The sequence below is a fragment of the Drosophila sechellia genome, chromosome 2R, assembly GCF_004382195.2.
Source record: "Drosophila sechellia strain sech25 chromosome 2R, ASM438219v1, whole genome shotgun sequence".
NCBI lineage: Eukaryota > Metazoa > Arthropoda > Insecta > Diptera > Drosophilidae > Drosophila > Drosophila sechellia.
In genome coordinates, this window is record NC_045950.1 from 19,505,444 (window position 1) to 19,532,220 (window position 26,777).

Genomic DNA, 26,777 nt, shown 5'->3' on the forward strand with positions numbered 1-26,777 from the left:
CTAAGACTGGCAGATTGAATACGCTTTTTCGCTTTCCCCTCGCCTTAACTAATTGAATTTGATTTTTACCGGCGGCAGGTTCAAGTTTTCAACGAACCAAAACGTGCCGGGCATCGCAAAGGAGGCATTCGCCTCCTGACCGCAGGAAAGGGTGACCCATAGCCGAAAGGGTTTAAGCCCAGACTGGCGGGGGATGCCCCGCTGGATTCAAGTTTACCCGGCGGCTTCTTTTATGTGGTGGCATTCGCTGGATGCGTGGCAACAAACAGCAGTGTGGCGGCAGGAAATTATTAAGCAAACATTTTGTCGCATGCCTGAAAAATCGCGGCATTCTCTGGCCTAGATGGTTGTTTTTGCTTTGTGTCGAGTGTTAAAGCGGCTCCCACGCAGTAAGTAAAAGCTGTTAATGCTTCTGATAGACAGATGACAGCGAATCCTTTCTCTTCTCACACACATGCACAGGTGGCCCCAAGCCAACGCCAGATTTATTGCATACTTTGCAGGGCGTGCATTAGCGTGGCATCTCGTCGCGTCACGAATCCTCCCTTTCCCATCCCTTCCACTGGAGGAGCGGCTAGAAAGTGGGGATCGCAGAGTAAAACAGGGTAAAGCTGGGAAAAACTTGAAGAGAATGCAAGAAGCGAGGAAAAGTCAAGCCATAACGTGACTTGGCGTTGGCAACAGTGCCCCTGATGATGATGGTGGAACTCCTCATGTTGGCCACGCATCAAGCCAAATGGCTGTCATTAAAATAGAAGTCTGCGAAATCCCTCTGACATCAATTCACTTTAAACCCGATGTCATGTAGATAAGTAGTTTATCTATTTTTTAGTCTCACGAATTGACTTGAGTAAACCTATTTTAATGAAGAAATTGCTTTAAAGCGATTTGATGACTTCCAATGGCCTGCCAGCTCCCAGTTAATGGTTCACTTTGGTATCTCAGCAATGCAAACTCATACGATTGCAGGAACAATTAAACTATTACTGGCGAAAGGCAACAAATTCCATCACAAGTCCACTGACATGTACTATACTCGTATGCGATGCGATGTCGAAATCAAATCCAAGTTCACTCCAGGGGAAACGAGTCTAAGCGCCTACAATGAACCGAAAATTGGCCAAGTTGAAAATGCAATCGCATGCAAATCTCGGGGGGCAGGCCAGCCACACCTGGCCAAGGGACTCGGCCCAGGGACTCCTTCCACTACACTCACTTCCTCCGACCTGTGGCAACATAAGCAAACACTGTGCAAATGGTCGGCAGTTAAGAGGCTATTAAAATGCAAAACTTTAGACGCAAGCCCATCTGGCTGCAAGTCTTTGGCCGCTTTCCGGCCCACTGACTCACTAAGGGGATCACGCCGGGCCACCAGGAGCACTCCTGTGCCAGATAAACTGCAAACAAATAGAGAGGGTCCTCGTCGATTTCCAGAATTGCATTGCATTTGCCCTCACTTCACATATCACTGGATGTGTTTCAGCTGCCATGTTAAACGCCTACCAGTCTGGGAAGCTAGGAAGCTGGGAATCTGGCTTCCTCCTCATGCACATCCAATCCTCGATGGCATCTGGTTTGCTTGTGAGTGGGAGTGTGGGTTGACCTCCGGATGTGAAATCGTAAATGTTAATGGCTGCACGGATTCAATGGCCCAGGTTTTGCCTTGACTTTCGGTTATCCAAAGGGTTTCTATAGAATGTTGATACCAGGCACTGAATCAATTAATTTTTTTGAATAAATACCCAATTGATTTAACTGAAACAACATATCAAACAGTCGAATCCTTGTAAGGCTAACTTTTTAGTATAGAATTGATCCTATTGGAGGAGCACTACCAGTATAGTGGTGTTCAATCCTTTCTCTCTGTGCAGGCAAAGGAAATGTTCGTTAATGCTCGCCTGGGAAATTGGGATTTGGGGACTGTGGAGCCGGCTGCGCTTCTGGGATATGAAAGTGGAGCATCCGATGGATAGCACTGCCTCCAGATAGCACTGCCTCCCAGCCACATTAGGCATTTGTTGGGCCTCCAGACAGCTGCAGCGATTGCCTCAAAGCCACTCGTCCCCCGGAGGCAGATAATCAAAATGGAATTAGGATTTATGCCCCGACGATTGCAGTTTATTTGTCTTTCCGAGGAGCACACGTCTGCCGGAGATTTAATCGAGATTTACAAGACATCCACTTGGGTGTGCGAAACACACTCGAACATATTCGTCATATTTCACGGCAGTCCGGCACTCCGGCATTCCGTCCGTTGACACAATTGTTGGCATCACGTACTGCCAGGCTAGATAAATCTTTTGGCCCAGTGCTCGCAGCACTCGACGCCATTGTCGCCACCTTTTGGTCAAGTCCCCCGGCCCTTCCGGCCAACCCCTTTCCTTTTTGGCCAGCACGTGCGCGCTGTTAACCTCAAAAATGCGCTGCTAAAACATTTTTTAACGCTTGCTGGCTCTCCGACAATTCGAGCGCTCGTCAACCCAATCCTCCCACTCCCGCTCCAACTACCACTCCCACAGTCGCGGCCAGGGAAGAGCCAGACCAGACGGTCAGCTAGGTTGAATCCACAAAACATGACCGCAAGGACGCAGCCAGGCCACAACATCTAATCGAGCTGATGGCCAAGGACCGAGGCGGGCCAAGCTTGACCGGAGCGCGGACAATCCTTTCAGGATCTGCCATACGTGCGTCCCCTACGTGAGTCGGATGACAAAGTGTTCCGAGCATATGCCCCCGAACAGGGTGCTTCCTTCTGACATTGGAATGGTTAATAGTGAGTATAGGGCATACCTTTGGCTACCCCACATAGATACTGAGTTGGTCACCCTGTCACCTTCCAAACGAACTACTACCACTAAACGCGTGCGGTTTGGTGACGAAAGGCTCGCGTTCGCCGGCTCAGCCCCAAACACACTTGCCTTCAAATTAATGACCAACAATGGGAAATGGCCGTGGGTCAGCAGACAGAACGCGACGCGTGCCAAAGTCACGTAGCCAGAAGGACACACAAACGTGGCCCAAAGGGGGGACTTTTGGAGCTGCCCCATTGGCATGCTGCGGATTTTTAACGTTTGCATGCAAAGTGCAAAAAACTCTGCGACTCGGATTCTTTAAGGATTTAAGGCGGAACAGGAGAAGAGAGAGAGAGGAAGGCGAATCGACACACAAAGCGCCTGTTTATCTCGAAAACATTTATTTACTTGGCCAACCCCGCCGTCTCCTTTAGCCCGGTTTTTGTCCTGGCCTGTAGGTTAAAATATTTGCGCTGGTTAGAAAGCAACGCCCGCATGGCCACTTTAGAGGCCACAAGGATTCCGGATTACCAGGGGAACACCCTGCTCCTCCTCCGTCTCCGCCGGCCGAGGCGAAAGTAGTTGGTAGCCGAGATAAGAGCCAACAGAAAAAATAATAATATTTCTGCTGGCTGCTGGAGTTGGCCAAACTTGAGCTCCGGCTCAAACTATTCCAGTGCCCCGATGTGTGGCAAGTGTGCGTGCAACTGATAATTAGAGCATTGGCCAAAGATGGCCATTCCATTATGATTTCGAAAGTTCGCCGAGGACTTATAGTCTCCTCACATTTCCCACCATTGTCTCCCACTTTCCATGGCTCTTTTTGCGGAAAGGCGGAAAATGCATTGGCCGGCTGCCAGTTGGAGCCGTTTCACTTGTAAAACATTTATGGAATTAAACTGGGCTATTATTTCACGGCATGCGAAAGGAGAAATGGAATTTCGCCGTTGGATATTTCTGCTTAAAGGGCTTTAAATTAATTTAATTTTCGTTTGCCCGCGACTGCCATGTCCTTCGTCCTTCCGCTCGTTGGCAACTCGAATGGAGGCTATTAATTTATACATTATTGGCCGCCGCAAATTTCACTTAAACACGCTCGTTAAGAGTGTGAAGCCGATCGAATTGCAACTGCGAAATCTTGCAGTGCATCGAATTATTCATCTGGGGAATTTGTGGCCGCGATATGCACTCCGGCTGGCCAATCGAGCGCCGCAGATAAGCTGCTTCTGGGCGGGATTGGGTTGGTTCAAGATGGGTTTGGTTGGGCCAAGATGGCCGGGGTCCAAGTAATGAGATTTGCTAGCTGATACTGATACTCCGCATTTATTTATGGCCACTGGCCCGTGCGGTTTCACTTTCCCAATTCGAGGCGGATTCGTCGGAGGGAGCAGCACCGATAGCACGGGCCATAAATCCGAAGTGTTATGAGAGCACTGAGTGGGAAGAATTTTATCAACGAAACACATTATTTTAGCGCACTCCAGAACAGCTCGAATTCCCAATAGTACGAGACAAAGGGCGAAAGTAATGTCCTTCGAGCAAGGAGAAAGCGAGCAGCTCTCGCGGACCAAAAGGACTTCTATCTTCTTCGGAATTTTGCCAGCTTGCAAAGCGAGTTCGATTTAATGTAATAATTAAATGTGTATGTGAACCAAATAAAGTGTTGCCCACAAACTATGCGGAATGGTCCTGCCCCCCCTTTCGCCAAACTCGATTTGTGTCCGAGTCCTTGGAAGGCTAAGGACCCAGCATATTGCACACTGCACTTGGCAATCGAGCTGTCGGTGGAAATCAATCGACTCAAATCGCATTTGGCGCCTAGCTGCGGCGAGGTTCGTTACTATAATAAAATTTGAGAACAAATCAAGGAAACAATTGGTAACGATTCTCCTTCAATTGCGCATTAGCAAAGTTGCTAGCGATTGTTTAGGCCGCATTTGCTGATTTAATATGTGTATTTGAAATTTCCAAACACGGAATTGATTTATAAATCAAGCAGCTTAATATTTCATATTATTATTTGCATAATTCGCGCATAATTATAATAGCTGTTAAAATTCGCGATTAAAAAAGAGTGTATTAATCTAATTATGTGCATTATTTGCGAGTTTAATACTTATATACTTTTATACTATAATACTAATATTGGTTCGCCACAAAGGGCATTTGCACTAATTAATTTTCCCTTTTCTGGGCATTTTTTGTTTCGCTCTTTGCGGATGTATAATTCATTAAAAGTGATGCAATAATTGGATTCCTTCCGATGGCTTAATTACACTAGTTTGATTTAAAGCGATTGCCGATTCTATCGCCAATACATCCGCCAGATGCATCTTATTCCCCCCACACACATACTCATAAAAGCCGGAATGCATCATTATTGGTGTCGAGTGTAAATATACCCACCATTTGCCATTTGCATACGATTTGACCTTTTGACTGATGTTGATGGATCGTTTGCACACATCACAGATACACGGGCGTTGTTTGGTAACCAAATCACGATTCGGGCCACGACAGCGTTAATTAATTATTTCATTTCAACAGGCATATTGCTGGAGCTTTGTTTTTCCTACTCACTTTCCACTTTTTTTTTATTTTTTTGGTTTTCCCGCTTTAATCTACTGCATGCGCCCAGAGGAAATGGAAAAAAGAAAAGCGCGGCTGACAGCGTAATGAATTCAATGACACGTAGTGCCCGCGTTCTTGATTTTCTCAGGCGAAGACGAGAGCGCAAATTGTTTGCGCACGTAAGTATGCAACGATTTATTTCGCCCTGTTTGCTGCCACAAGGAAGAAAGGACGCGGACAGGCGGGCTCAGGAATCTTCCCATTTTGACATTGGCCATGACAGTGAAAGCCGCCTGCGATCGATGCGGAGGTTCGACTAGCTGGATACCTCTTGTATGGTGTACTCTAGGTTGCCCATCTAGAAGTTATTATCGCATATAAGGCAAAGAGCAAAACAGCCCAGTCAAGGATCAACTTTCTCTGGCATCATATTGCCCTAAGCCACCCAAAGTCTCCATACTGCTCCAAGGACCTCGACAGTAAACAGCCCGACCGCAGTGGGTGGAATGGGAAGTCGGGAGTGTGTAGAAAGAAAAACAAGTGGCGCTTGGTCCTGTCAGCATATCCTTGTTCCGATGCCGAGTAATTCATTAACATTTAACTTGATTGACACACAAGCCGGGCGACGGTCCACGTTTCAGTTTGGAGCTGCCAGATTCGAGGACTCGAGTGCTCCTGTGCGAGGCACGTACTTCGTTCGGGGGCGGTGGGCGTGACACGCTCACGATTTGTTTATACAGTTATAATGCATAATGGCATCGGATTTGGCCTGCACAGGATAGGCACGCCCACACACAAACGCCCGGCAGTGAGGTTGTTACTTTGTTAATTTAATAATAGCCAGGACGACAACAGGTGCTGTTCGAGTAGCCCCACACCCAAACCCAAACCCGAATCCAAATCCGAATCCGTATCCTGCGCCGAAATGAAGTCACGTCGCAGGCATAAATCAATTGCCATGAGCAGGCATTTGTGCCGCCCAAATTGCACGCCTGCATAGGTAGAGTCCTCGCCGAAGGACTAAGGAGCTGGGCGACTCCCCGCCAGCTGGCAGCTCTCAAATTGAGCGCGATCCATGAAAGTGTAACGAGTCTTAATTCGTTTGCCAAGTGCCGCCGAGCGGGCCACAAATCCCGATAACCATCCGATAAGCCACTCCCGTCGATGCCTTAAATACGTTCGCCTAAAACACGGAAGACTCATGGCAAATCAAATACCCAGCTGGGACAGCCAAGTGGCGCACTCGCAATCCATGGGAGGCCTCCACTACAAAACGGTTACTAGCAATACAATTGGCTTTAAGGTGTAAGTTGTGTGCCAAAGAAATTCCGTTCCTGAATGTAAAATCTGACAATTTAATATGAATTATGGCGACTAAGAACTAATTTCAAATATTCAAGAGCTGCCTAATTAATAATGCAAAGTTGCTTCAGGAAAGTTGTAGATAACAGCCTCAATTCGCTTGCCAACTTCAGGTTTTCCGGGAAATGGAAATGAGTTGGCTGCAGGCGGAATGGGTTGAACTGAAAAGAACCACGTGAAATGTCGCGGATCGATTATCTCCAACACGAATCCTTCCTTCCGCAACACTTCCACTGCAGTTACCCATGGATGCCAATTACAAGTGGAGCCCGCTGAAGGCGACGTCCTGAAAACTTGTTGATGTCCTGCCGGGCGCGGCGGGTGGTAATTGCACCACCCACTGCCACACAACCTTCCGCACCCCACAAATGGACAGGTGTCAACCGTGAGTTCGCCTATGCGGAACTGTTTCCTTTCACTTGTTGCTTTATTGGGCTTACATACATACAATGGAGGCACATTGAATACTTCACTCCGGCTGCGAGTGCTCCACTCACCACTGGAAGATGGTCAGCATGGCGCGGAGCAGCTCCGGGATGTCCCAGCCGTTCTTGCGCAGGGTGCGCAGTGGCTTCACCACGTCGCGCTTGTTCTGCAGGATAATTGGGGAAATGACAATGAGAAGCAAAGGAGTCAATACACTGCAACACTGGAGTGGATCTACTCACAATGTTGGCCTTGAGCGTGGCCTGGAATTGCTTGGAGACCACCGCCCTGGTGAAGTTGCCGAAGTTGGTGTGGTTCGCCTGGGACTGTGCCACATAGTTGTGCACCTCCTGCTTCGGCATGATGGCGAGCAGGTCGCCGACGAAGGTGTGGTGCTTCACGGCCTTGCAGTCGCAGTTGCGGTCGGGCTGGCGGACGGGCAGGATGATGCAGTGGAAGATGTCCGCCACGGTCTCGATGTCGGCGGTATCCACGCTCTCCGACTGCAGTTCCTTGAGAACAGTCTTGTAGGCATCCGTATCCGTGAGCTGCTGGGTGGTCCTCTCGAATCCGGGGGTGTTGTAGTACCGCATGGCGCGGCGGAACTTCAGGTCACAGTTGTAGTGCACCTCGATCAGGTTGAGCAGGGCCTCCTGATTGATCATATCGCGAATGTGCTGGAAGTTAGCGCACAAGGCGGAGTCGTGATCGGTTCTATTCGGATGGTCGTTATCGGTATTATTGTCTGGTGGACACCATTCCGCTGATTCCTCCGAATCCTCAATGTAGTGTGGCTGTGCAATCGTGTGGCAGGCGAATATGGCCACGGCCAGCAGTATCAACGTCTTCGCGTCCATCGTCTTCTATGTAGCTGGCCGAGATTCAAGTTAACTGTGGCCGGAACCCGCCGTTCATCACCTGCTTTTATGGCCCTCCCATCGGCGGCAGAGTCAATTACATACATTTCCCCTTTTCTCGGACACCTCGCTTATCGCCTGCCAATTAGCGGAATTCGTCCGAGCCACTTTCCGCTTATCAGTTGGCCAAAACAAGCCGTGGGCATAGTTCCCGGAATGGCATATGTGCAAAAACGAAAAACACTACTCAACATTAGCGCCAAGATAAGAGCGGATCGGGTTCTAAACATCTTCTCACACTTGAAAACAATGACTCACGCAAGGGGGTTGTTCATCCCTTCGTGAATAAACCAGCAGAATGATATGAATTGTGCCATTTATTACTTGCCTGGTGTTCTCTTCGTGCACAACATCTAATTGGTTGACATTGGAGCTTATAATTTCCGAAATTCGCTCATAATCTCTGGGCTGTGCGCTTCATTAATTGCAAATTAGAGTTGTTCCTATGCCGCCCACCAAAAAGCCTCATGACTTATGCACCTGATGCTCCTCGTCTGTGTGCATGTGAATATGACTTTGAGGGAGTGAATGTAGAATGTATAGTCCACCCACCCATTAGTTCTGGCAGGAGGGGGAAAACAGGACGGGGGTACTCGTCAAAGTGAGTCCAACGTTTATCCACAGGACCAAGTGCTCAGACCCCTGAGTGCGAATCAAGTTCGGTGGGGGATCAGGAGCAAAAGGACCCAGCTGTCAAGAGGGGGCAGTGATTGTTTGGCCAGGGGCTCTGCTCCTCAACTTGATTCATGGCCCTCTGTTTGCAGAGCTACTCGCAGGAGATTCGAATTCCATTCGAGCTCGGACCAAGTTTGCAGCACTTTTCGGCACTCAATGGGTTGAATGAAATCTGGCAAATTCAGGAAAAAATGGGAGAATTCTGCGTAATAATATTAATAATCATGCGGCTCGCTGGGCACATTTATCTTGCCCCAATTGTCATGAGTTTCTGGGCTCCGAAGATATCTCTTCCGCTTTCATGGCAAACAAATGTAGAAAATATTTGCCAACCAATGGACCGGAAATAGTTCCATTCAACATTTTCTTTTTTGCTTTGTTTTCATGTTTACGCCCTTTTTTTACAATTTTTGCAATGCTCGAACTCAATTGCAAATTTGGAGACATGGGAAAAATACAAATGGCAGGGAGTTTCGCAACAGAAAATAGTTCAAATTTTCCTGTAGTTAAACTTGCCTCCACTTAAGCTTAACCGGCGATTTATTTCAGTGGATAAAATAGTTGGCAGAGCCGGTACAAAATTCAATTCAATTCGGCAGTCCGCAGCTCAAATGAAGCAAATAAACTGCATGCAGTGTGCAAACTTTTGGTCAAAGGTGAAGTTCAGCTCAGATGGCTTACAAACGACCCCTTTTGGCCCGGAAAATGGGATGGCATGCTGCACACACGTTTCATGTGAGCGTGTGAGCGCTTTTCCTCAACTATCTGCTCGCAATTTAATTGCGGTTTCCTGACCTTGATTGCCGCTTAATTAATGCTGGCGGCCAATAAATTGTCATAACCAAAGCAAACCGCAGAGCCACTTTTTAGCCCGATTCCGCAGGCGAGTGACACACGAGAACCGCACGTCAGCAAGACATGGCCACAAAGTTGCTCGCAGCTGGCCAACCATTTTAATTACCCCTCTATAATTTGCTCAATTAAAGCCGAACTCGAAGACTTTGCGGCAAGCGAGAATCGCTTTATTGCTGCACTTAGAAACGCTCCCCAATTCAGTTGTGGCGACACTTCATCCATACTCCATATACAATGCATGCATATGCCGACAGACAGACAGCTAATTTAGTTAGCGGATAAAACTAAACTAAACTGAGCCGATCATCTTGGCGAAGGACAAGGATAAGGGGGTCGGGGGCTATGGAGCGAAAGTTGAACAGCTAACTTACTTCGATAAACAGGCTTAATTAGCGACCAAAGCTGAAAGCCAACAAACTGCCAACTGGAGCTGGCACTAGGCGCATTATGTCCCATTTCCCAGGGCCCAGCGCACACACACACACATATACACACTCATCCCCTGCCTGCCACGCACACAAACACACTTAAAGCCACTGCCAGAAGGACTAAAAACACAATCAAATATTAGACAGTGGCTGGCACTCGAATTGTGGCACAACTAAACAGTGGAGCAGTGCGATGGAGTTTGTAAAAAAAAACATAGGTAGCCATTCTAAAAGTAAGTACATTTTAAGCAGTGATTTATATTGCTCATACGCAACGTTGTCCGTAATTTCAGTTCTGTATGGAAGCTTTAAGGATGAGATACATTATTAATTCAATTACATTTTCACTTGGCGAGTTCAATTAATAATGTATATAAAAGCCATTTAAAATCCAAACATAATATTTTGTTGTATCTTCAATTCACTTAACCCACTGTAGACTTGCGTTCGTTGAAGGGCTTTGTCGACTGTCCGGCTTAATTATGTGCAAGCAACAATGATATTTATATTATCAGCCAGTCAATGTCAAACGTCAGCACCACCCACTTACCAGCAGATGAAGCGGCAAGCGCACAGCATTTCCATTAAGTCCGAAGACAAAGACGCCGGCCAAGGTACCAGCATTCGTTTTGGGGCTAAGTCGGGGTCTTTGTGGGCCTGTTAATAGCTCCTCCATGTGCACCGCACCGATTCGCCATAACCCGAAATTATATCCCCGCACACATGGCTCCCCAGGGGCAGTGCATGAAAACGAGTTGAAATGCTGGCCCGGTCCAGAATTAAATGCAGATTCATGGCTGCCCAGTCAGCAGACAAATGATGTGAACGCGAACTCGAAATTTCAGGGGGCTCAGGACGCCGGCGAATGTCCCTGGGCGCTCAAAACTTAAAGCCCATCGTTTTAATTCGTTGCGAACCTGTTGCCGGCAATCCCATTTTTATTTTCGTCCTCGATTTTTTACTCTTGTTTTTGTTTTGTCGCAGAGCACTCTCGATTCGCATCGAATCGGAATCCGAATCGGGGTAAAACAAAAGCTTTGTGCGCCTATTGGTTTGCAGGTAAACAATTAAAAATGGCAAATGGCTCTGCGGGGGCGATCCGAAAGCATCCTGGATCCAGGACCCCGTTGGCGCAGGACATCCAGATGGGCGAATAGAAGGCACAATGGCACAACGGCGCAAACACAATCCAAAGTGTTGGCATCGCACAACAGCAGGAAAATGGCTCACTCTCGTGTGACAGTGACGTCTCACAATTCGTATGACAGCACATCGAGTGGCAGGGAAATGATATGAAGGGACATGTGGACAAAGGATGCCGAAGTTATCTCAATTATGTTCGACATTCAGTCGATACCCTGCCAAAAGGATATGAGTAATAGGATAACCACAAGCGGCGATGATCCGCAGACAAGGTTTGTATTGAATGGGATGTGCATGTGGAATGTGATTATGATTCAAATAGATTTAAAATTTGTACATATGTATCCTTAAACTGCTCATATATCTCTTGAGTAACTCTTTCGCTTCCAGCTCTATTTTATTGCCATCTATTACGCTTTTCTTCCTTTCTAGCCTGCACATCAAGCTGCCATCCTGCTGATTTCAGGGTAGCAAGGCGAGAATATGGAAAAACCAAGCCGAGCTGGAGTTTGTCTAGACAAATTGTGTCCTTAAGCCCGCCCAAAGGGGGATCCTCCCCCTTCCAGGGGGAGCCTACATCTGTGTGCGTGGCGTGGGCTTATCTCGTTAATGGCTGCCATATTTGCTCAGCCTCCGTTTTCGCTGCGGCCCAGCTACCTGAAACTCCAAATTGGCAGCATGAGTTGGCAACAACACCATCTGCGTGGGCGAAAAGTAATTTGTAGGCAAATTATGATAAATAGATTCGTGTCTAACCCGCGACCAGGCAACCCAACTCAATTTGGGCTGACACAAAACAGGAACTCCATTTGCTAAATTGTTTCACATTGTTCTCAAGAAAATCCTCGAAATCCTGCAGCGAAATACGCTTCTTCGATTTGGATTTCGGATTTCAAGGCAATTTATGACCCAACAATTGCACTCTTGTGGCACTTATTGAATTAGGTGACATTCAAATGCTTTTTTATGCCCCGACATAAATAACTCTGTGGGAACTTTGCGTTTTTTCGGGGTAATACGTTTAGAGACCCAAGGCATTGGCTGGGCAGCTCAATTAAAATGACACTAAATTGCATTTGGATTGCCATGTCGTGCCTTGGTCTGAGCCACAGCCCACTCCTTGCCAGGTTGCCCTCCTTTTCCCCGGCTGAGATTGCCTTTTTGCGCAGACTGCACTGGAAATAAATCAATGGATATGCCTAAAATAAAAATCGACACTTCTTGATTGCATATGGGAGTTCTGTTTATTGACTGACCAATCTTATAAACTACACACACATTACAGCTACAGAAACCCAAGATTTTCGCTCAGTGTGCCTGAGCTTGAGCTGCAGCATCTGTCTATGCACTCGGGATTTGAGCTCGGGACGTGGACGAGGACACTCCACTCAAGCGACTTGCCCGCAGCGCCGTCATCTTGAGCACTGAAGCCCCGAAGGCCCCGGATCCCCGGTTACCCACCCGGCTGCCCCATCCTTCGGCCTCGTCCTGGCATCCACATCCTGCGTGTCTGTGCATTCGCCGCTGTGGTATTTTCCATGTCGCTGCATTGCTTTCAGCATCTGGCTGGCGACATCTTGGCATTTAAGGAATCTCCAGGAGCAAATTCGCCTTGTCTGTTGCCTTTAAGGCTGCCTGCAGTCCTGTAGTCCTGCAGTCGTGCGCTTGAAATGCCGATTGTATGCTAACTGGATTAATTGTCAATGTGGCAAACGCCCCTTCTTCTTCGGCATGTACTTAAAACATAATGCCAAATCGAAACGGAATTTAATTTGCCGCACTTAACGCCGCGCGGAGGGAAAACAAACACATTTCCGCCGGAAAAGCTCTTTGATTTCGAGCGCTGAAAATTGGATTTCGAGCTATCTTGATCCGCATTTGCTAGCAAAATATGCGATAATGCGAATAATGTTGTGGGAAAATCAATTTGTTATGACGCCGCTTGAGTTGAGCGTGCGAATAGAAGGAATGCGCCTACACGCTCTTGGAAATAACATAAACATTTTAAACATGAAAAGAAAGCAAAAGCATTGTATCTAGTTACAAGCATTTTAGGTTGGAATAAGTGTTGAATTGCCATCATAACCCAAAAAGATATGTTATAATTATAATAAATCTCCCTTTAAAAATTCGGTTGGTTGTCACTTAAATGGCGATTAATTAAAACTTAAAGCGCTAAGAATTCATTACTCGCCACTCGAATTTAATTTGCTTGTTCTGTCTGTGTACCAGGACGAGTGCACAAATGCCGCTGCAGGTCAGTGGAAGTTCAGCTGGATCCCTAACAATGCCAACTAGTTGCCACTCACACAGATACTCGCACACATGCACACCAGCACGGCGCCATAAAGTATGCATCAGAAAAGCGTGAACGTACTGAGCCCCGAGCGAGGCGCTTGATAAATATTCAAAATTCGATGGCAACGGATATGCTGGATGGGGGATGTGTGCTATGTATGGGAGGATGCAGGATGAAGGATGCTGGATGGAGTGGCTGGGGGGTGCACTGGGCAGGACGAAGGAACAAAGGGGTGTACGGGCGCACACCTCACACAGTCGCACAAACGTTCTTCGTTTGCATACTTGATTTGCGTGTGAGTGTGTGTGGCAGCAATTTATGTGGCATTGAGAACTTTGGTAGATTTGACATTCTAACGCTCGTCGACAAAATATACGCAAATCTATGTATGCATGGGGGGCTCGTAAATATGCCAGCAGGACGTGTAAGTCGATTTATATGCATGCTCCATATACAAATATGGCCGCACCGCCCCTCTGTCCCCCCTCCAAATCGACCATCGATGCCTAGTTGCATTTCCATAGGAGGAATTAAAAGCAAATATAAATCTGCATATATGAGGCGGGATTAAATTGTTGGCTATTAGTAAGTCTGCGGCTCAAAAATGGGTATTTGGGGCATACCAAATGGTGCGATTATGGATTTGGTCAATTGAAAGGTGTTTGCTTGCTTAACAAAGTACAAAAACATATGTGCCACAAGTGGAAGTGTTGCTTTCTTTAGCACCTTAATTAACTTAATTTTTAAATTGATAGTGAAGGAGTCCATTGGTGCTCAGTGATATAACTTTAGGCACTCGAGTGAAAGTTGAAGAGGGGCAGCAATCAAAGTCAGGGAATGCTAATGGCTAGTGTTGCACACGAAGCTATTAGACGGCTTGACAGGCCTCCCTCCGACTGAAGTGAGCAATTTGCTCGGACAACAGGCTGCTCGGTTAACCCAGCTGCACACAGACCAGGATTGTGTGGCCCACGCCCGCAGGATGTCTTCGAGATTCGTACGTATATATACGTATATATTTGAGTATAAAGCTGCTGCTCTTGCCTCACCTTGATTACATTGGTGCATTTCCACATCATTAAGCCGTCTAAACACCATTAGCAGCAGCCCAGATTTTGAGGTGCGTATGTTGTGCGTGTGTGGATGTAAGTCACGGATTTATCTGCCAGGCATCCCTACACACATACACACACACGCATCGCTTCCGGCTGAGTGCACCCACACAGATACAGATACGAGCCAGCGCCAACTCATTTGCCACTCCCTAATGGCGAATCAATGGGCTGACTGCGCCACAGCCCACGACGTCCCAGTGTTCCAGTGTTCCAGGAAGTCCAGCTGCCCACGACTTCGACTTCTACTATGGGTATGGCTATATAGGAGCCGCAAACGGAACCATCCGGCTGATGACACTTGAATGAGTTTCGGCGTCTTTTGTCGCCGGCATCTCACGCTAAATTGCACATATTATTTATACATAAGGACTCAACTGACCATAAGTTATGTATATTAGCTAATCGTTAAGGTTGCTTCCGCTGCTTTATGAACTTGCCAGCCAACTGACGACCACATTTATCCATTCGATTTGGCCTTCCAATGGGCCATCAATTCCGGAGTGAGTGAGTTTTGGATTATGGATTCAGTTTTTTGCTTGGGCAGCCCGGTGGCGTGTATTGATTTTATATCAATTAGTCTGTCATACGATTCGAATGTGCGCATTCCGGGATTTTATTTTAGAAAAGACACTCCTTGCTAAATCTCTTTGTATATTGGATTACATTTCTGTTTGAGCATTCCCAGATCGAGAGTCTAAACAAATCATTTCATAATTAAACTCCTCCTGGAACAGCTCTCCATGAAGTCAGAGTACTAGCAGCTCCCCAAAATCCAAAACGCACGTTCATCCAAGAGCCCCCAAGTGACGCACAAGGGTTGATAAAAATAGCAGGTCACGCTTCTGGGGGGCAAACTTAATGCGAAGGCATTAGGAGCCGGCGGAGCCAATACAATTGTAACCCTTGGCATTGTTATGGGGGCATTAAATTCCAATTACACGTTAAGATGCCGCGTTAATGGCCAAGTTAATGCACTTGCACTGCCGTTGGCCCGTTGATTCGCCACTGGGGGGCGTGGCGCTGCCGAAATGACAAAGCAGCCGAAATACATTATTACATTTACATTTATTATAGGCATGCAGTATAAAATGCTTTGTACAAGAATTGGTGTTTGTGTTAACGTCTTGTGAGTGAGTGTTTCGTGAGTGTTTGTGAGTGTTTCGTGAGTGCTGCTCCCTGTGTGTGGCGGGTTAATCTTATGATTGGTAAGTCAGATGGGCTTAGAGCGAATCGAGTGTATAAAGTCATAATATGCACGCGGCAATTGCTGTACACAGCTGTCATTAAGAACTAATATTATGATGAAGCGGTTGTCGCAGCGCCTTGTCAGTGGATCGAGGGGATCCTGGATCTAGCCTAATCAGTGATCTAATACATAGCTTCAAGCCAAGTTCGCGGCGGCTATTTTTGGTCTTTGCGTTTTCGGAGTTGGGTTGCTTGATTGCTTAAACGATGCTGGATGGCTCTTGAGCCCATATTCGAACTGCAGTCTGGTTCTGTTAAAATCACATTGGTTCTTTCACAGAGGTGGATCCTGGGGATCTGATAGATCTTAGTAGCAGCACCAGCTGGGCCTCTCCACCTCGCCGAGGGCGATGTGCTCGATGCTCCACGGCGCCGTTTCCAGCCGCCCCACGCCATTGGTCTTCACGTCCTCGCCCTCCACCGCCAGGCCAATGTCCACGTAGGGCAGACGGAACGCTGCATTGCCGGAGTTCCTGGCCAGGGCGGCCACCGTGTGACTGAAGGCAGTGTTGGTGTTGGTGTAGGCCAGCGAATCAGTCGACTGGAAGGAGCGCAGCGACGGACTCTTGCCCTCGTCAGCCAGGCGAACCAGACCCTGGGCAGTGGAGATGAACACTTGCTCCAGTCCCTGATCCGTTTCGGTGGAGGTTTCGAAGTAGGTGGCCCCAATGGAGGTGGCGAACACGAAGGCCTCCTCCCGGGAGACCGCTCGCTGCGCCTGCATGTCCATCTTGTTACCCACCAGCGTCAGTATCATCGGGTCCTGGACATTGCGGTGCAGCTCCTGAATCCACGACTTGATCTCCGTGAAGGTCTTGTACTGCGTTAGATCGAAGACCAGAATGGCGGCGTTGGCATTCCTGTAGTACATGGGCGCCATCGCCCGATACCGCTCCTGGCCAGCTGTGTCCCAGATCTACGAGGATGGAGAGAGAGTGAGTGAGCAGTGGTTAGAGTTCGTACGCCACTTGAATTTAATTGAGTCATTGCCCGCTTATTCTGCAATTGCCGTTTTATTGTCGCGTTTTCCCACAGCAATAACAATCATATTGGATGTGGAATCCCTGCTTTAGGTCTTCTCAAGGGGCTCCGCTTTATGCGAATCATAAGCATTTTGGGGCAACGACATGTTCATTGGCGAAACTAAATCGAAGCACAAAAAAGCTTGGCAAAGAAACAAAGAGCCCCGCAAGCGAATCTAACAAGCGGAATACGAAAACTATATCCTATTATGTATTCATACTTATTGTGCGCCGGCGACTGCTTCTGCTGGTCAACTGGGGTCAACCGGGGGGAAAAACAAATCTGACCTGTTTCTTTCAACATTCGTCTGCATTTGAGCAAGCACTTCTTTCAAGAAAAAGTATTGCTTTGCTTAAAGGCTATGTGATTGGATTTAAGAGCTAAGTGCCAATCCTATTTAACTAGAAAGTTTCAAATGTTCTCAATTTAAAGCCTATCCACCCAGCTGCCTGTGCATCTTGTTAGAGAAAAAAACCGTTTGGCGTTGAGAGTAAACGTATGGCTATAGTAGTGGCCATTGTTATATGGCTGCGCATAAAATCGGGATCACCGAAGAGTAAATACAACAGCCAGGGCCAAGTGGGTGGTAACCCTTTGGCAATGGGCGAAGCTGCTACTACTGACGCTCCCGTTTAGCTTATCAATAAACTATAAAAAACAGGAACGAGCTAACAAAAAAGCGAATAACACCAAGTGCAGCGGACGCACAAATTGCAAACAAAAAAGGACAAATAAAGTGACCAAAACAGTGGGCGGCGGAGACGGCGGACGAGCAGGACCCGCGGCGGAGCCAGTGGCAGAATAAACCCAGATTAGCGTTCCGGCAGCCCAGCCGGCAAATAGGATTAGTGGGCGCGTGGGGCAGTGGCAAATTCCTTTGGCTTTGCCTTTGGCTTCGGCTTTTTTACGAGGCAATTCCATTTGCGTTTGCCCCAAAAGAGTTGGGTGCACTGATACATATTCTTGCTGCTGTATACGCACTTGCAATTTAATTTTGACCTCGTCCAGGATGATGTTGCACGTGAAGAAGGACACGGCTATCGTGGGCACCTCGCTCTCTTTCCGGTGCAGCGTGTTCTTTATGTAGCGGATAACCAAACGTGTTTTGCCCACTCCTGCAAGAAAAGAACACAAATTATGCAATTAATCGAGGTACAGCATTGTCTCCCTGTTTACCCGTGAGCCCTATTTCGCTTCAAACATAATGCCGTGCAGCTTATCAGCTTGAAGTCAGTGAATGCGCAATGGCGCACGCATTAATTGACCACTGATTAATCACGCAAAGTGAGCCAAATAAACAAAAACTGGAGACGAACTAGCCCGCAAAAGGTGGTAAACACTGATAAGGAATCGCCCACCGACCACGAGATTCTTTGTTTGGCAGTGCCCACTTTTTTGTCGCTCAGAAAAGCCCCTCTGTGACTGATCGGCCGGGGAATCTGCGCGTGGAGCTGCAGTACATGCATGCACTGAATCATCCGGCGATAAAGGGAAGAACGTATACTCCGAGGAAAGTACCGCCTTTTTTTATCAATGCGTCCCTTTGTTTGGCGAAAAAGCAGAGCAAATACTGCAACCGCTGTGCATATAAGCCCCCTTAGTTGACCTTGGGCCAAACTTAAATACATATACTCATTGCGAATTCGTCAGCCGATTACACTGCAAAATATGTCCACTTTGTAGTGTAAAAGTGTCGGTAGTCGGTGGAGGCTTCAATCTTGATATGTTTTTGGAGTACACTTATGTATGTATGGGGATCTTTTTATGGAAGATATTTTCATGAGCTGGTACAAATGTAGAAATGAACAATTTGAAGTATTGAAGTTGTGCACTACTAAAGCCATCTAATTTGGCCCATTAACATAGATTTCTTATCTTAAATCTCCCAAGGGCAGCGTCATCTTGCTGTGAAGACCTTGTCTGTGGTGAAATTCATCGGCTAGTTCAGCCTAATCCCAACCAGACACCCTGTCTTTGCCAGACCTTCTTCTGCATCTACCTAAATCCAGATTGCAGCTCGCAGCCTGCAGATTCCCAATTGGGGCCAGTGGAGTTCAAGGCTACGGCTTATCGGCTCACCCCGGTTATTAATCTTATCACAGGGCAATTGATGGAATTACTGTCATTATGCGGATCATTGAGACTTCTGAATGGAGCCCACCGAACGGCCATTGAAATGGGAAACGGGTGGAAACGTGTGTGCTTACCTCGCGAGCCCAGAACAAGCACTTTGCCCTCGATTCCGCGCATCTCGCCGAGATTAGCGGCTCAATCGCATCGCTTTCCGTGGACTCTAGTTACGTTTTTTTTTTTTGTAAAATGGATGAGATGATGTGTTGTTGGCTCAGTGGTTGTTGCTGTTTTAGTTGTTGTTGCTTGTAGAGCCAGTGGTTGGGAAGCGCGTAATTGGCCCTTTGGCGGCCTGCTGCGTTTGCTTTCTTGGGCACAACTGAATTTATCGGAGTCGGTGGGGGTTTTCAAAGTGGGCGCAGTGATTAAAAGCACGCAGTCAGCAGTAAAAATAAAAGATTTAATAAATTTGAAGGCTTGTTGTTATTGTGCGATGTTACGCGCGAACAGCTGTTTACCAGAGCTGACACGAGGTGCGATAGTTGCTGCTGGCAGCGATAGCTTGTCTTGTAGGGTAGAATTTTGCATAGAAATAACTTTGTTCCACAAGTAAATAAATTCGTAAAAAATATATTTATGTGTTAGTTTGATTGGTTAGAAAAGGTCCTAATCAGGAATATGACTACCACAATAACCACGACCCTGATCACAGCTTGACAGCTGCCATCCGATAGCACAACCATCGCCCATCACTAATGGCAATCCCCAGACGCGTTAGTACCACCGCCAAAAGCAGGCAGATGTTCATGCAGGCAGCGATTTTAACAACAGTGTTTTATAGATAATTTAACAAATTAAAGGTATTTAAAGGCGCTAGACAACATGCAATAGGAGCTACAAGCTCGCGGGCACAACTGGATACTAGCGATAGACGTGCAGCGTGCGGCTCGAGCGCCTTAAATGCACGCAAAAGTCAGACTTCTACGCGCGTTTTTCGCTTGGGTAACTTAGTTTTCCCCGACCTGGGAAAAGTGCCACATTTCCAAAAGGTAAATGCACTGCCAAGAAGATTGATGCGGCTGAGATAAGAAAAGCGTCAGTGACTCCCCCGTGTTTACTTTCACTATTCTCTGCCCCGTCACTCTAGCCTTTCGTAAGGCTCCACAAACGGGAGCAGCCTGTACAAAATGCCGCGTGCCTAAAATAACTTCGGGCTATAGAAGAAGCTATAACTACAACAGGAAATCTATTTTTATTCGAAGAATGGCCACTATTGGGAACAAGATAAACAACAGCTACGAATCGGAGCCTTCTACAGGAAGCGGGGTAAGACTAATTGGTGTCCTTGCGGATGCGAGCTTGCTGAAACTCCGTGTTTTATAGTCTTCGCTCAGTGAAAACAATGAGAGCCACATATCTGACGAGGATCACATGAACTTACCGTATCTGATGAAACCGAAAGCACTGAGCAGCCAGCCCATCAAGAAAACCCCAACGCCGCCCAATCCGAAGACAGGCAGCCAGGAATCGCAGTTCCTGGGCTTCGGAGAGAGCCCATATGGCCAGGTGAACAAGCGACTGTATGGCTCCCAGCTGCAGAACCTCAAGCTGCCGGAGGTGGAGCCCCCTGCCGTCCGTCGTCCCTCGCCGGGCAAGATTGTCTTTCCCCGGTTCTACGACACCCTCATCGAGGAGAACAGCTGCAATGCCGTGGACATGGCCGTGTCAGTGGCCACTACAGCCACCACGACAACTGGCAGCCTCTCCTTCGATGGCAAAATCAAGAGTCTGACCGCAAAGCCCGAAATTCAGGACAAGCCTGGGCCCTCCAATGCCAATCCACGACTGTCCAACGTGCTGGAAACCTCGCTCAACACCTCGCAGCAGAAGTTCAACAACGAGCGCTCGCCTGATCTCTTTGCCGACAGCGACGATGAAGCTGACAACGACGAGCAACCGGAAAAGGAGCTGCCCACGAGGCTGGAGGATCTACCCGAGGTGTTGGAAGAGTCGCAGTGCACCAGCGACACACGAGCTCGCTGCTCGCTGAATGCGCCCACGGAGTCCAGCTTTGTGGATGAGCAGACGATGGACCTTTCGACCACCCAGCTGAACGCCAACGATCCCCGGTCACACTTCTTGGAAAACTGCAGGAGAGAACGGGAGCTGTATCGACGAATACGTCGCTGCCTTCAGGGAGTTCGTCCGCCGCCGTCGGTGACTGCACCCGATGTGGACGTCATCAAAATGGTGCTAAGCATGAAGTCAAACGTGCTGAACTTTCTCTCCAAGGATAGCCCGGCATCTACTCCCACAATCGAGGACAGTGGCATTAGCGAAACAACCTCTCTGTTTCGACCCTCTCACAGTCTCTCGGAGGCTCAAAACATGGGCTGGCGAGATGTGTTGGGAGTGAGACATCATGGACTGAGGTATGCTCTTTAAAGCATTGTGCTAGCAGTGTTTTCATTACCCGCGTCCCTCCACAGCTACAATCTTAACAAGGCTGCCGAACAAAATGAATACCTCAGCATGTCCGTGGTGGACCGCTATGTGGGCGTGGAAACCGCCACGTCCTATGTGAGATCGCCCTCGAGCGCCAAGAAAAGAAACATGCGTATGAAGTGAGTAATAAAATATCCATCCGTGTGAACGCTTAACTCACTGAACCCAACTCCTTACAGAATGTTAACCCAATCGCCTGGCAACCGCCTCAGTCATTTGGCCAAACGACGTGCCATATTTTCCTCTGCGAATCTAGCCACCAACTCACAGAAGCTTAACAGCTCAATTGGACCACAAATAATGCTAGATAAGAAGTGGGTAGCTTTTGTGATTAAAAACTCCAAACACATACTAATTTCCATGCTTTTGGTTTACAGAAAAGTGCGAAATAAACGCAAGGCCACGCCCAAACGAAAGACGCCGGGCAGCAAGAAAAAAGGTGAGTGATTTGATAAGATAAGCCAATGAACTTTTGTTAATGATGCATTTGCACCAGCTCGCAAGACGCCATCTTCATCCGCCCGAAAGCGCCTCTACCGCACTGATCTCATCAAGCCAGGACCTTCGAGAGAAACCTCCAAGCGTGCCTTATTCCAAAGTCCGGCCAAAACCCTGCAGCAACAGCAGTTAATGCCGCCCAAACCGCTCTTCAAGCCGGAGATTGCGAACCGCGTAGAGCGGTCGAAGCGCGCTCTCTTTTCGCCAGATCACCAGGGCAGTAGTAACCAGCTAGAGTCGATTCTGAAGCGGAAAAGAAACGCCTGCGATGACGAGGATTCAGCTGATTTGGCTAGCCAGAGCAGCAAGCTCTTCCGCGCCGAGAGCAGTGGACCCAGTGGGTTGACTCCTCGCGCGCTAAAAATCAAGAGCCAGAGTTTCTGCATTGGGGCTGGTTCCTCCACTGCGGGTGTTCAGCTAAAGTTGGCGCAGCACACGGCTGCTACCCCTGGCCAGACGCGGCTCAGTCTTGGTCTGAGCGGCAGCAGTAGCAACCTGGTTAACCCGGCCTCCTTTGCAAGCGGTACGCCACTGGCGAGTAAACTGCACAGAGCGCACTCGGAGATGAGCGCCACACCGAATAGCAGTATGACTGATAACCAGCGAAAGGTGAGTCCCACTTAATCCATACATTAAAAGATGCCTTTTGTATATGGTTTATGCCTAAGATTCATTCTCTAAAATCGTCATACTAATTTCGCTTATTGCCACAGAAACTCCTTTGGGCTGTGTCACAGGCACTGCAGGAGAAGAAAATTACGCCGAAGCACGAGCAATTCCGTCAGCATGCGGCAGACCTTACGCGCATTGTGAAGCGCATCTTCCAGGAATTCTACCTGGGGCATTCGTCCAGCAACAGCGAAACCCTGCTAAGGTGAGTAAGGGGTGGATATAATACTCGTATAAACATTACTGGAACTTCCACCTTCCGCAGGCTGGCCAAGAAGTTTGCCTTTAGCGTGATTGCGGGGAAGAATGCGGACGACGTTTACCTGCAGGCACGCAGTCAGGAATGCGAGGCCAAACGTTTGTCGAGCACCCGCCTTTCGGGCTACATTGGTCCGGAGGAGTTTGCCCAGCGCAAACTGCTTCTCTCGCAATCATCGGTCGTAGGATCAACAGCAGGTTCGGCGCGATCCCTGCACAACATCTTTGGCAGCGAGAACTCCATCGATTCCTTCGGTCTGAGTCAAATGAGCCTTCCCACAAATGCCTGCTCCGATACGCAATCGAGTATAGTGGATCGCATCTCGGAGGATCTCTTCTGCAAGGAACGCCAACCCATACGACCCAATGCCTCGCTCCAGAACAGCTCGTCGAAGAGTAACCTAGGCGGACTGGCGCTGCGCGAGAACATGGACTGCGAGGCTCGCCGATCGGCGCAAAAGAACTTCACCGGCAAGGACCAGCAGAACATCAGTCCCTACTTTGCAGGCGGCGGAAGTAACAGCTCGGCGCGCAAGTTCCAAATGCCACCCGTGGGCAACAGCAACCACTCCGGAGGCAAAGCCAAGAGACAGATTTCCTTTGACTGCTAGAACAGTAGGGCCAATAGGATGATTCTTGAAAAGGCATTATCATGATATGATGCTCTTAAATCCTCTCCGATCCCTTGAAATTATAGGAGTCGGCAAGGAGTAGCCAGACGTGTACATGAGTTTTAGTTCTTTAGCATTTTAGGCAAAAAGATTAATTCGTTTTTGTTTCCATTATTTTTGGTTGTTTTAGCTTAATTTATTCAAATGTCAGGTCTCTTTAAAGCCTTTCAAACCATTTATATATAATGACAGACAATCGTATATTAATAGGTGTAAGTAAAATAATCTGATATAGATCTTATAGATCGCCTCTCCTTCGACTCGCAAGACTCCCGACTTCTCCTTGAGCTCAAAAAATGCAAGTTAAATTTATTTTAGTAACGGCATACGTATATGATCTATATGGGATTTATTTTATGCGACTCAAGTTTGATGAATGCAATATTTTCCACTGAAGTTTAGATGTATTAGAACAGTTTGTGCTTAAAAATTACAAATTTTACTTAACTACTGCACGTGTACTCAATGCAACTGAAATTAAGCTGAAGCAAGTTCTGTAACAGTGTAAACTGAAATTAGTATAATAAAAGCGCGCCAATCAATAGTAACCACTGCGGTGAATGTATCGCCGCACCAGCCCAAAGGACACGATGTGGAAGATGACGGCCACCACCACCAGACTGAAGCAGTCCAGCCAGTAGGTATAGTCGGCGGTGCGATAGGATCCCTGCTGCAGCACCTCCACTCCGGTCTTGATGCACGGATGATCCTCGTTGACGGGACAGTCTAGAAAAGATATTATTCGATAACTTGCATCCTGATTATCTACTGGGAGGTACCCACCGATATTGTCGATGTCGATCCAGAACTTGTACATCAGCGCCTCGTTGGAGTAGAAGAACAACGAGAGGTACTTTAGTCCAGGCACTGTGTCGACATTCATGTAGGTGCCGCCAAAGATCAGGAAGATCAGATCGAAGGGCGCCGCACACTCGGAGGCCATTTTATCCGACTCGAAGAGGCTGGAGAGGAAGACCCCATAGCCGACAGCCGCCACCGCGGACAGGCTCATCAGGAAGCCCATGCTGAGGTACAGAAGGAAGCCGCGCGTGTAGTATATGGAGGCATATATCACCGACAGGAAGATGTAGCCCTTGAAGAAGGCCACGGGCACGAAGGAGAGCACCAGGGCCACGTAGTAGGCGGACAGGCTGTAGGTGCCCTCGCCCACCTCCCGCCTGATGATGGGCAGGGCGGCGGGAAATATATACGTTACGCCATAGCTGAACGTGAAGATCATCTGGGAGAAGTACATAAGTGACTGGAGGTAGAGAGGAGAGGAAGACACGCACCTCGTTGCTGAGCATGAAGATGGATCCACCGACGTCCTGCACTGTTCGCTGCGTGAGTCCTCCAATGCCGGAGTACATGAGGGATAGTGTTACAGCCGTGATCTGCAGTTGGAGATTAGAATACTGCTTATCTTTGGCGAAGCTAGTAAGCACTTACCATGAAGAATCCAAAGGCAATGAGCCCACTCCTGATATTCCGCACATCCTCGGTCATGAAGCGCACCATCAGGAGGTACACCTGATATACCCACCTAATCTTCTTGCTGAAACATAATAGAAGTTTTGAAGAGTCAGTTTCTCAATAATTCACTGCTAGGAGTTACAAGTTCTGGACGTGCTTCAGGTAATCCCCGCTGTAGCTGCGCGCCAGCAACCAGCTGCCGCTGTAGAGTCCATCCGTCTCGTGCTCGTACTTCGCCCGGAGCACGGCTCCAGCGTTCTCCTTGCCCTCCTTGTCAGCCAGGGTCTTCAGGTAGAAGTCCGCAGGATTACAGTTCAGCGGGAGTTCGTAGCCCAGGCTAGGATGATTTGGATGTAGCGAGGAATCTCGAAAGGAAGGAACCAACTCACTCTATGAAGAACTTGGCCGCCTGCTCGGTGCGTCCCTGGTAGACTATCCTGCCACCATCCATGAGGATGATGTGGGTGAAGAGCTCGAAGATGTCCGACGTCGGCTGATGGATGGAGCAGATGGCCGCCTTCTTGTGGGTGCCGTTGGGGCTGTTGCTCAGGACTCCCAGGGCTGGGAGCTCCCGCATCGCCTGCAGCAGACTCTCGTGGGACTCGGCCACCACCTCCATCTCGATGGACTTGCTGCCACTGCCACTGGCGCTGCTCTCGCCACTCGGCGTCTCGAACGAGTCCTCGCCGTAGACCTGGTTCAAGGAGTGCTTGGCAATCCGTCGCCTGGTGCACAAGTGCCTCAGTGTTTTGATCACCGAGTAGGCGCTGAAGCTGTCCAGGCCCGTGGTGGGTTCATCGCAGAACAGGAATATGGGATCGGTGATCAGCTCCTCGGCCAAGCTGAGTCGCTTTCGCTCTCCGCCTGACAGCTGCTGGATGCGGGTGTGGGCGGAGTCGCGCAGGCCCACTGCCATGAGGAGATCCGCCACCCTCTGGCGTTTCTCCGCCTTGGTGGTGCGGCGGTGCATCTTGAAATGGGACTGGGACAGAGGATATGGTAATTAATCTAATCAGGCTTTACTATATGGATATAGAGGACCCACCATAAAGTACAGATGCTCGTATGCCGTAAACGTCTTCACGTTGATCTCGAACTGCGGCAGAAAGCTGGAGATGCGCGTCATCTGATGCCGCTCCATGGCCATGCCGTTCAAAACCACATCCCCGGTCAGGTTACCTCGCAGCCGTTGCGAAATCGCCGCCAGCAACGTGGTCTTGCCCGCTCCGGATCCGCCCAGTATGGCGATGAGGTCGCCGGTCTTTATGTGCCCGCTGGCTGCAAAGCAAAGCGAACCGCGCCAGACCGCAAATCAGTCCCATTCCCATAGACACCTACTACATCCACATCCGGAGTATTGACTCACCGTCTTGGAGGATTCGCAGCTCCCGCTTCTTGCGGCACTCGTTCCAGAAGCTGTAGTTGCTCTGCTCCTGGGCGGGCACATAGTAGTTCAGCTGCTTCCACTCGAGGCACAGCGATGGACCGCCCTGTCCCTGGCCCGACGAGCCGCCGGATTCCTGCATTTCGAGCTATGTAAGTTCAACGGGTTCAGTCACCTCTCCGACGAACTCCTATAATTCTGGCTATGTGATGTGCCGACTTATCGCCTCCGGAGCAGGCTTATCTTATCTGAGGGTCCGCCGCCTACAATGTATTTGCATATCTGCTCGGGATCTTTCGGGGGAAACCTTAAATCTGTCCGTCTGTCTGGGCAATCGCAATCGCGGTCACACGCCGTCGACTGTTCGCGTGGAAGACTGAGCGGCAACTGGGCAACGC

The 26,777-nt window shown here is 48.5% G+C and overlaps 4 protein-coding genes across 6 annotated transcripts; 1 reads left to right on the top strand and 3 right to left on the bottom strand.

Moving 5' to 3' along the window:
• Positions 1-7,115: 7,115 nt before the first annotated feature.
• On the bottom strand, positions 7,116-8,057 carry LOC6615724. Its single transcript, XM_002040059.2, has 2 exons — positions 7,394-8,057; positions 7,116-7,317 (listed from the first exon to the last, which is right to left on the bottom strand). The coding sequence occupies exons 1-2, from the start codon at positions 8,006-8,008 to the stop codon at positions 7,219-7,221; spliced, it is 714 nt and encodes a 237-aa protein (XP_002040095.1). The 5' UTR covers positions 8,009-8,057; the 3' UTR covers positions 7,116-7,218.
• Positions 8,058-15,629: 7,572 nt separating this feature from the next.
• Positions 15,630-19,440, bottom strand: LOC6615725 (ras-related protein RABF2a). Its single transcript, XM_002040060.2, has 3 exons — positions 19,059-19,440; positions 17,833-17,966; positions 15,630-16,744 (listed from the first exon to the last, which is right to left on the bottom strand). Exons 1-3 carry the CDS (start codon positions 19,099-19,101, stop codon positions 16,136-16,138), a joined length of 786 nt encoding a protein of 261 aa, XP_002040096.1. The 5' UTR covers positions 19,102-19,440; the 3' UTR covers positions 15,630-16,135.
• A 246-nt stretch (positions 19,441-19,686) lies between these two features.
• Positions 19,687-24,070, top strand: LOC6615726. Of its 3 annotated transcripts, none has more exons than XM_032715803.1 (9): positions 19,689-19,970; positions 20,069-20,247; positions 20,305-21,353; positions 21,411-21,545; positions 21,606-21,740; positions 21,804-21,865; positions 21,923-22,533; positions 22,638-22,798; positions 22,859-24,070. In XM_032715803.1, the coding sequence occupies exons 2-9, from the start codon at positions 20,185-20,187 to the stop codon at positions 23,460-23,462; spliced, it is 2,820 nt and encodes a 939-aa protein (XP_032571694.1). In that variant the 5' UTR covers positions 19,689-19,970; positions 20,069-20,184; the 3' UTR covers positions 23,463-24,070. The 3 variants fall into 3 exon arrangements, with proteins under 3 accessions (XP_032571695.1, XP_032571694.1, XP_002040097.1); XM_002040061.2 differs by having other exon boundaries at positions 20,184-20,247; XM_032715804.1 differs by lacking the exons at positions 22,638-22,798; positions 22,859-24,070 and having other exon boundaries at positions 19,687-19,970; positions 21,804-21,864; positions 21,921-22,067.
• Positions 23,855-26,760, bottom strand: LOC6615727 (protein brown). The gene is made up of 8 exons (XM_002040062.2): positions 26,362-26,760; positions 26,041-26,273; positions 25,385-25,977; positions 25,138-25,332; positions 24,972-25,077; positions 24,815-24,916; positions 24,306-24,762; positions 23,855-24,248 (listed from the first exon to the last, which is right to left on the bottom strand). Exons 1-8 carry the CDS (start codon positions 26,519-26,521, stop codon positions 24,061-24,063), a joined length of 2,034 nt encoding a protein of 677 aa, XP_002040098.2. The 5' UTR covers positions 26,522-26,760; the 3' UTR covers positions 23,855-24,060.
• Between the last annotated feature and the right edge of the window lie 17 nt (positions 26,761-26,777).

Excerpts from the sequence above, each read along its gene's own strand:
- LOC6615724 (XM_002040059.2), bottom strand. The coding sequence starts at position 8,008 with ATGGACGCGAAGACGTTGATACTGCTGGCCGTGGCCATATTCGCCTGC. Across the intron at positions 7,318-7,393 it reads CCACGCTCAAGGCCAACATT|AACAAGCGCGACGTGGTGAA; the intron begins GTGAGTAGATCC and ends ATTATCCTGCAG.
- LOC6615727 (XM_002040062.2), bottom strand. The coding sequence starts at position 26,521 with ATGCAGGAATCCGGCGGCTCGTCGGGCCAGGGACAGGGCGGTCCATCG. Across the intron at positions 25,978-26,040 it reads ACGAGCATCTGTACTTTATG|TCCCATTTCAAGATGCACCG; the intron begins GTGGGTCCTCTA and ends CCTCTGTCCCAG. Across the intron at positions 24,917-24,971 it reads TTGCCTTTGGATTCTTCATG|ATCACGGCTGTAACACTATC; the intron begins GTAAGTGCTTAC and ends CTCCAACTGCAG.
- LOC6615725 (XM_002040060.2), bottom strand. The coding sequence starts at position 19,101 with ATGCGCGGAATCGAGGGCAAAGTGCTTGTTCTGGGCTCGCGAG. Across the intron at positions 17,967-19,058 it reads GCTTGTTCTGGGCTCGCGAG|GAGTGGGCAAAACACGTTTG; the intron begins GTAAGCACACAC and ends CTTTTCTTGCAG. Across the intron at positions 16,745-17,832 it reads AGGTCAAAATTAAATTGCAA|ATCTGGGACACAGCTGGCCA; the intron begins GTGCGTATACAG and ends CCATCCTCGTAG.
- LOC6615726 (XM_032715803.1), top strand. The coding sequence starts at position 20,185 with ATGGCCACTATTGGGAACAAGATAAACAACAGCTACGAATCGGAGCCT. Across the intron at positions 20,248-20,304 it reads AGCCTTCTACAGGAAGCGGG|TCTTCGCTCAGTGAAAACAA; the intron begins GTAAGACTAATT and ends CGTGTTTTATAG. Across the intron at positions 21,354-21,410 it reads GTGAGACATCATGGACTGAG|CTACAATCTTAACAAGGCTG; the intron begins GTATGCTCTTTA and ends GTCCCTCCACAG.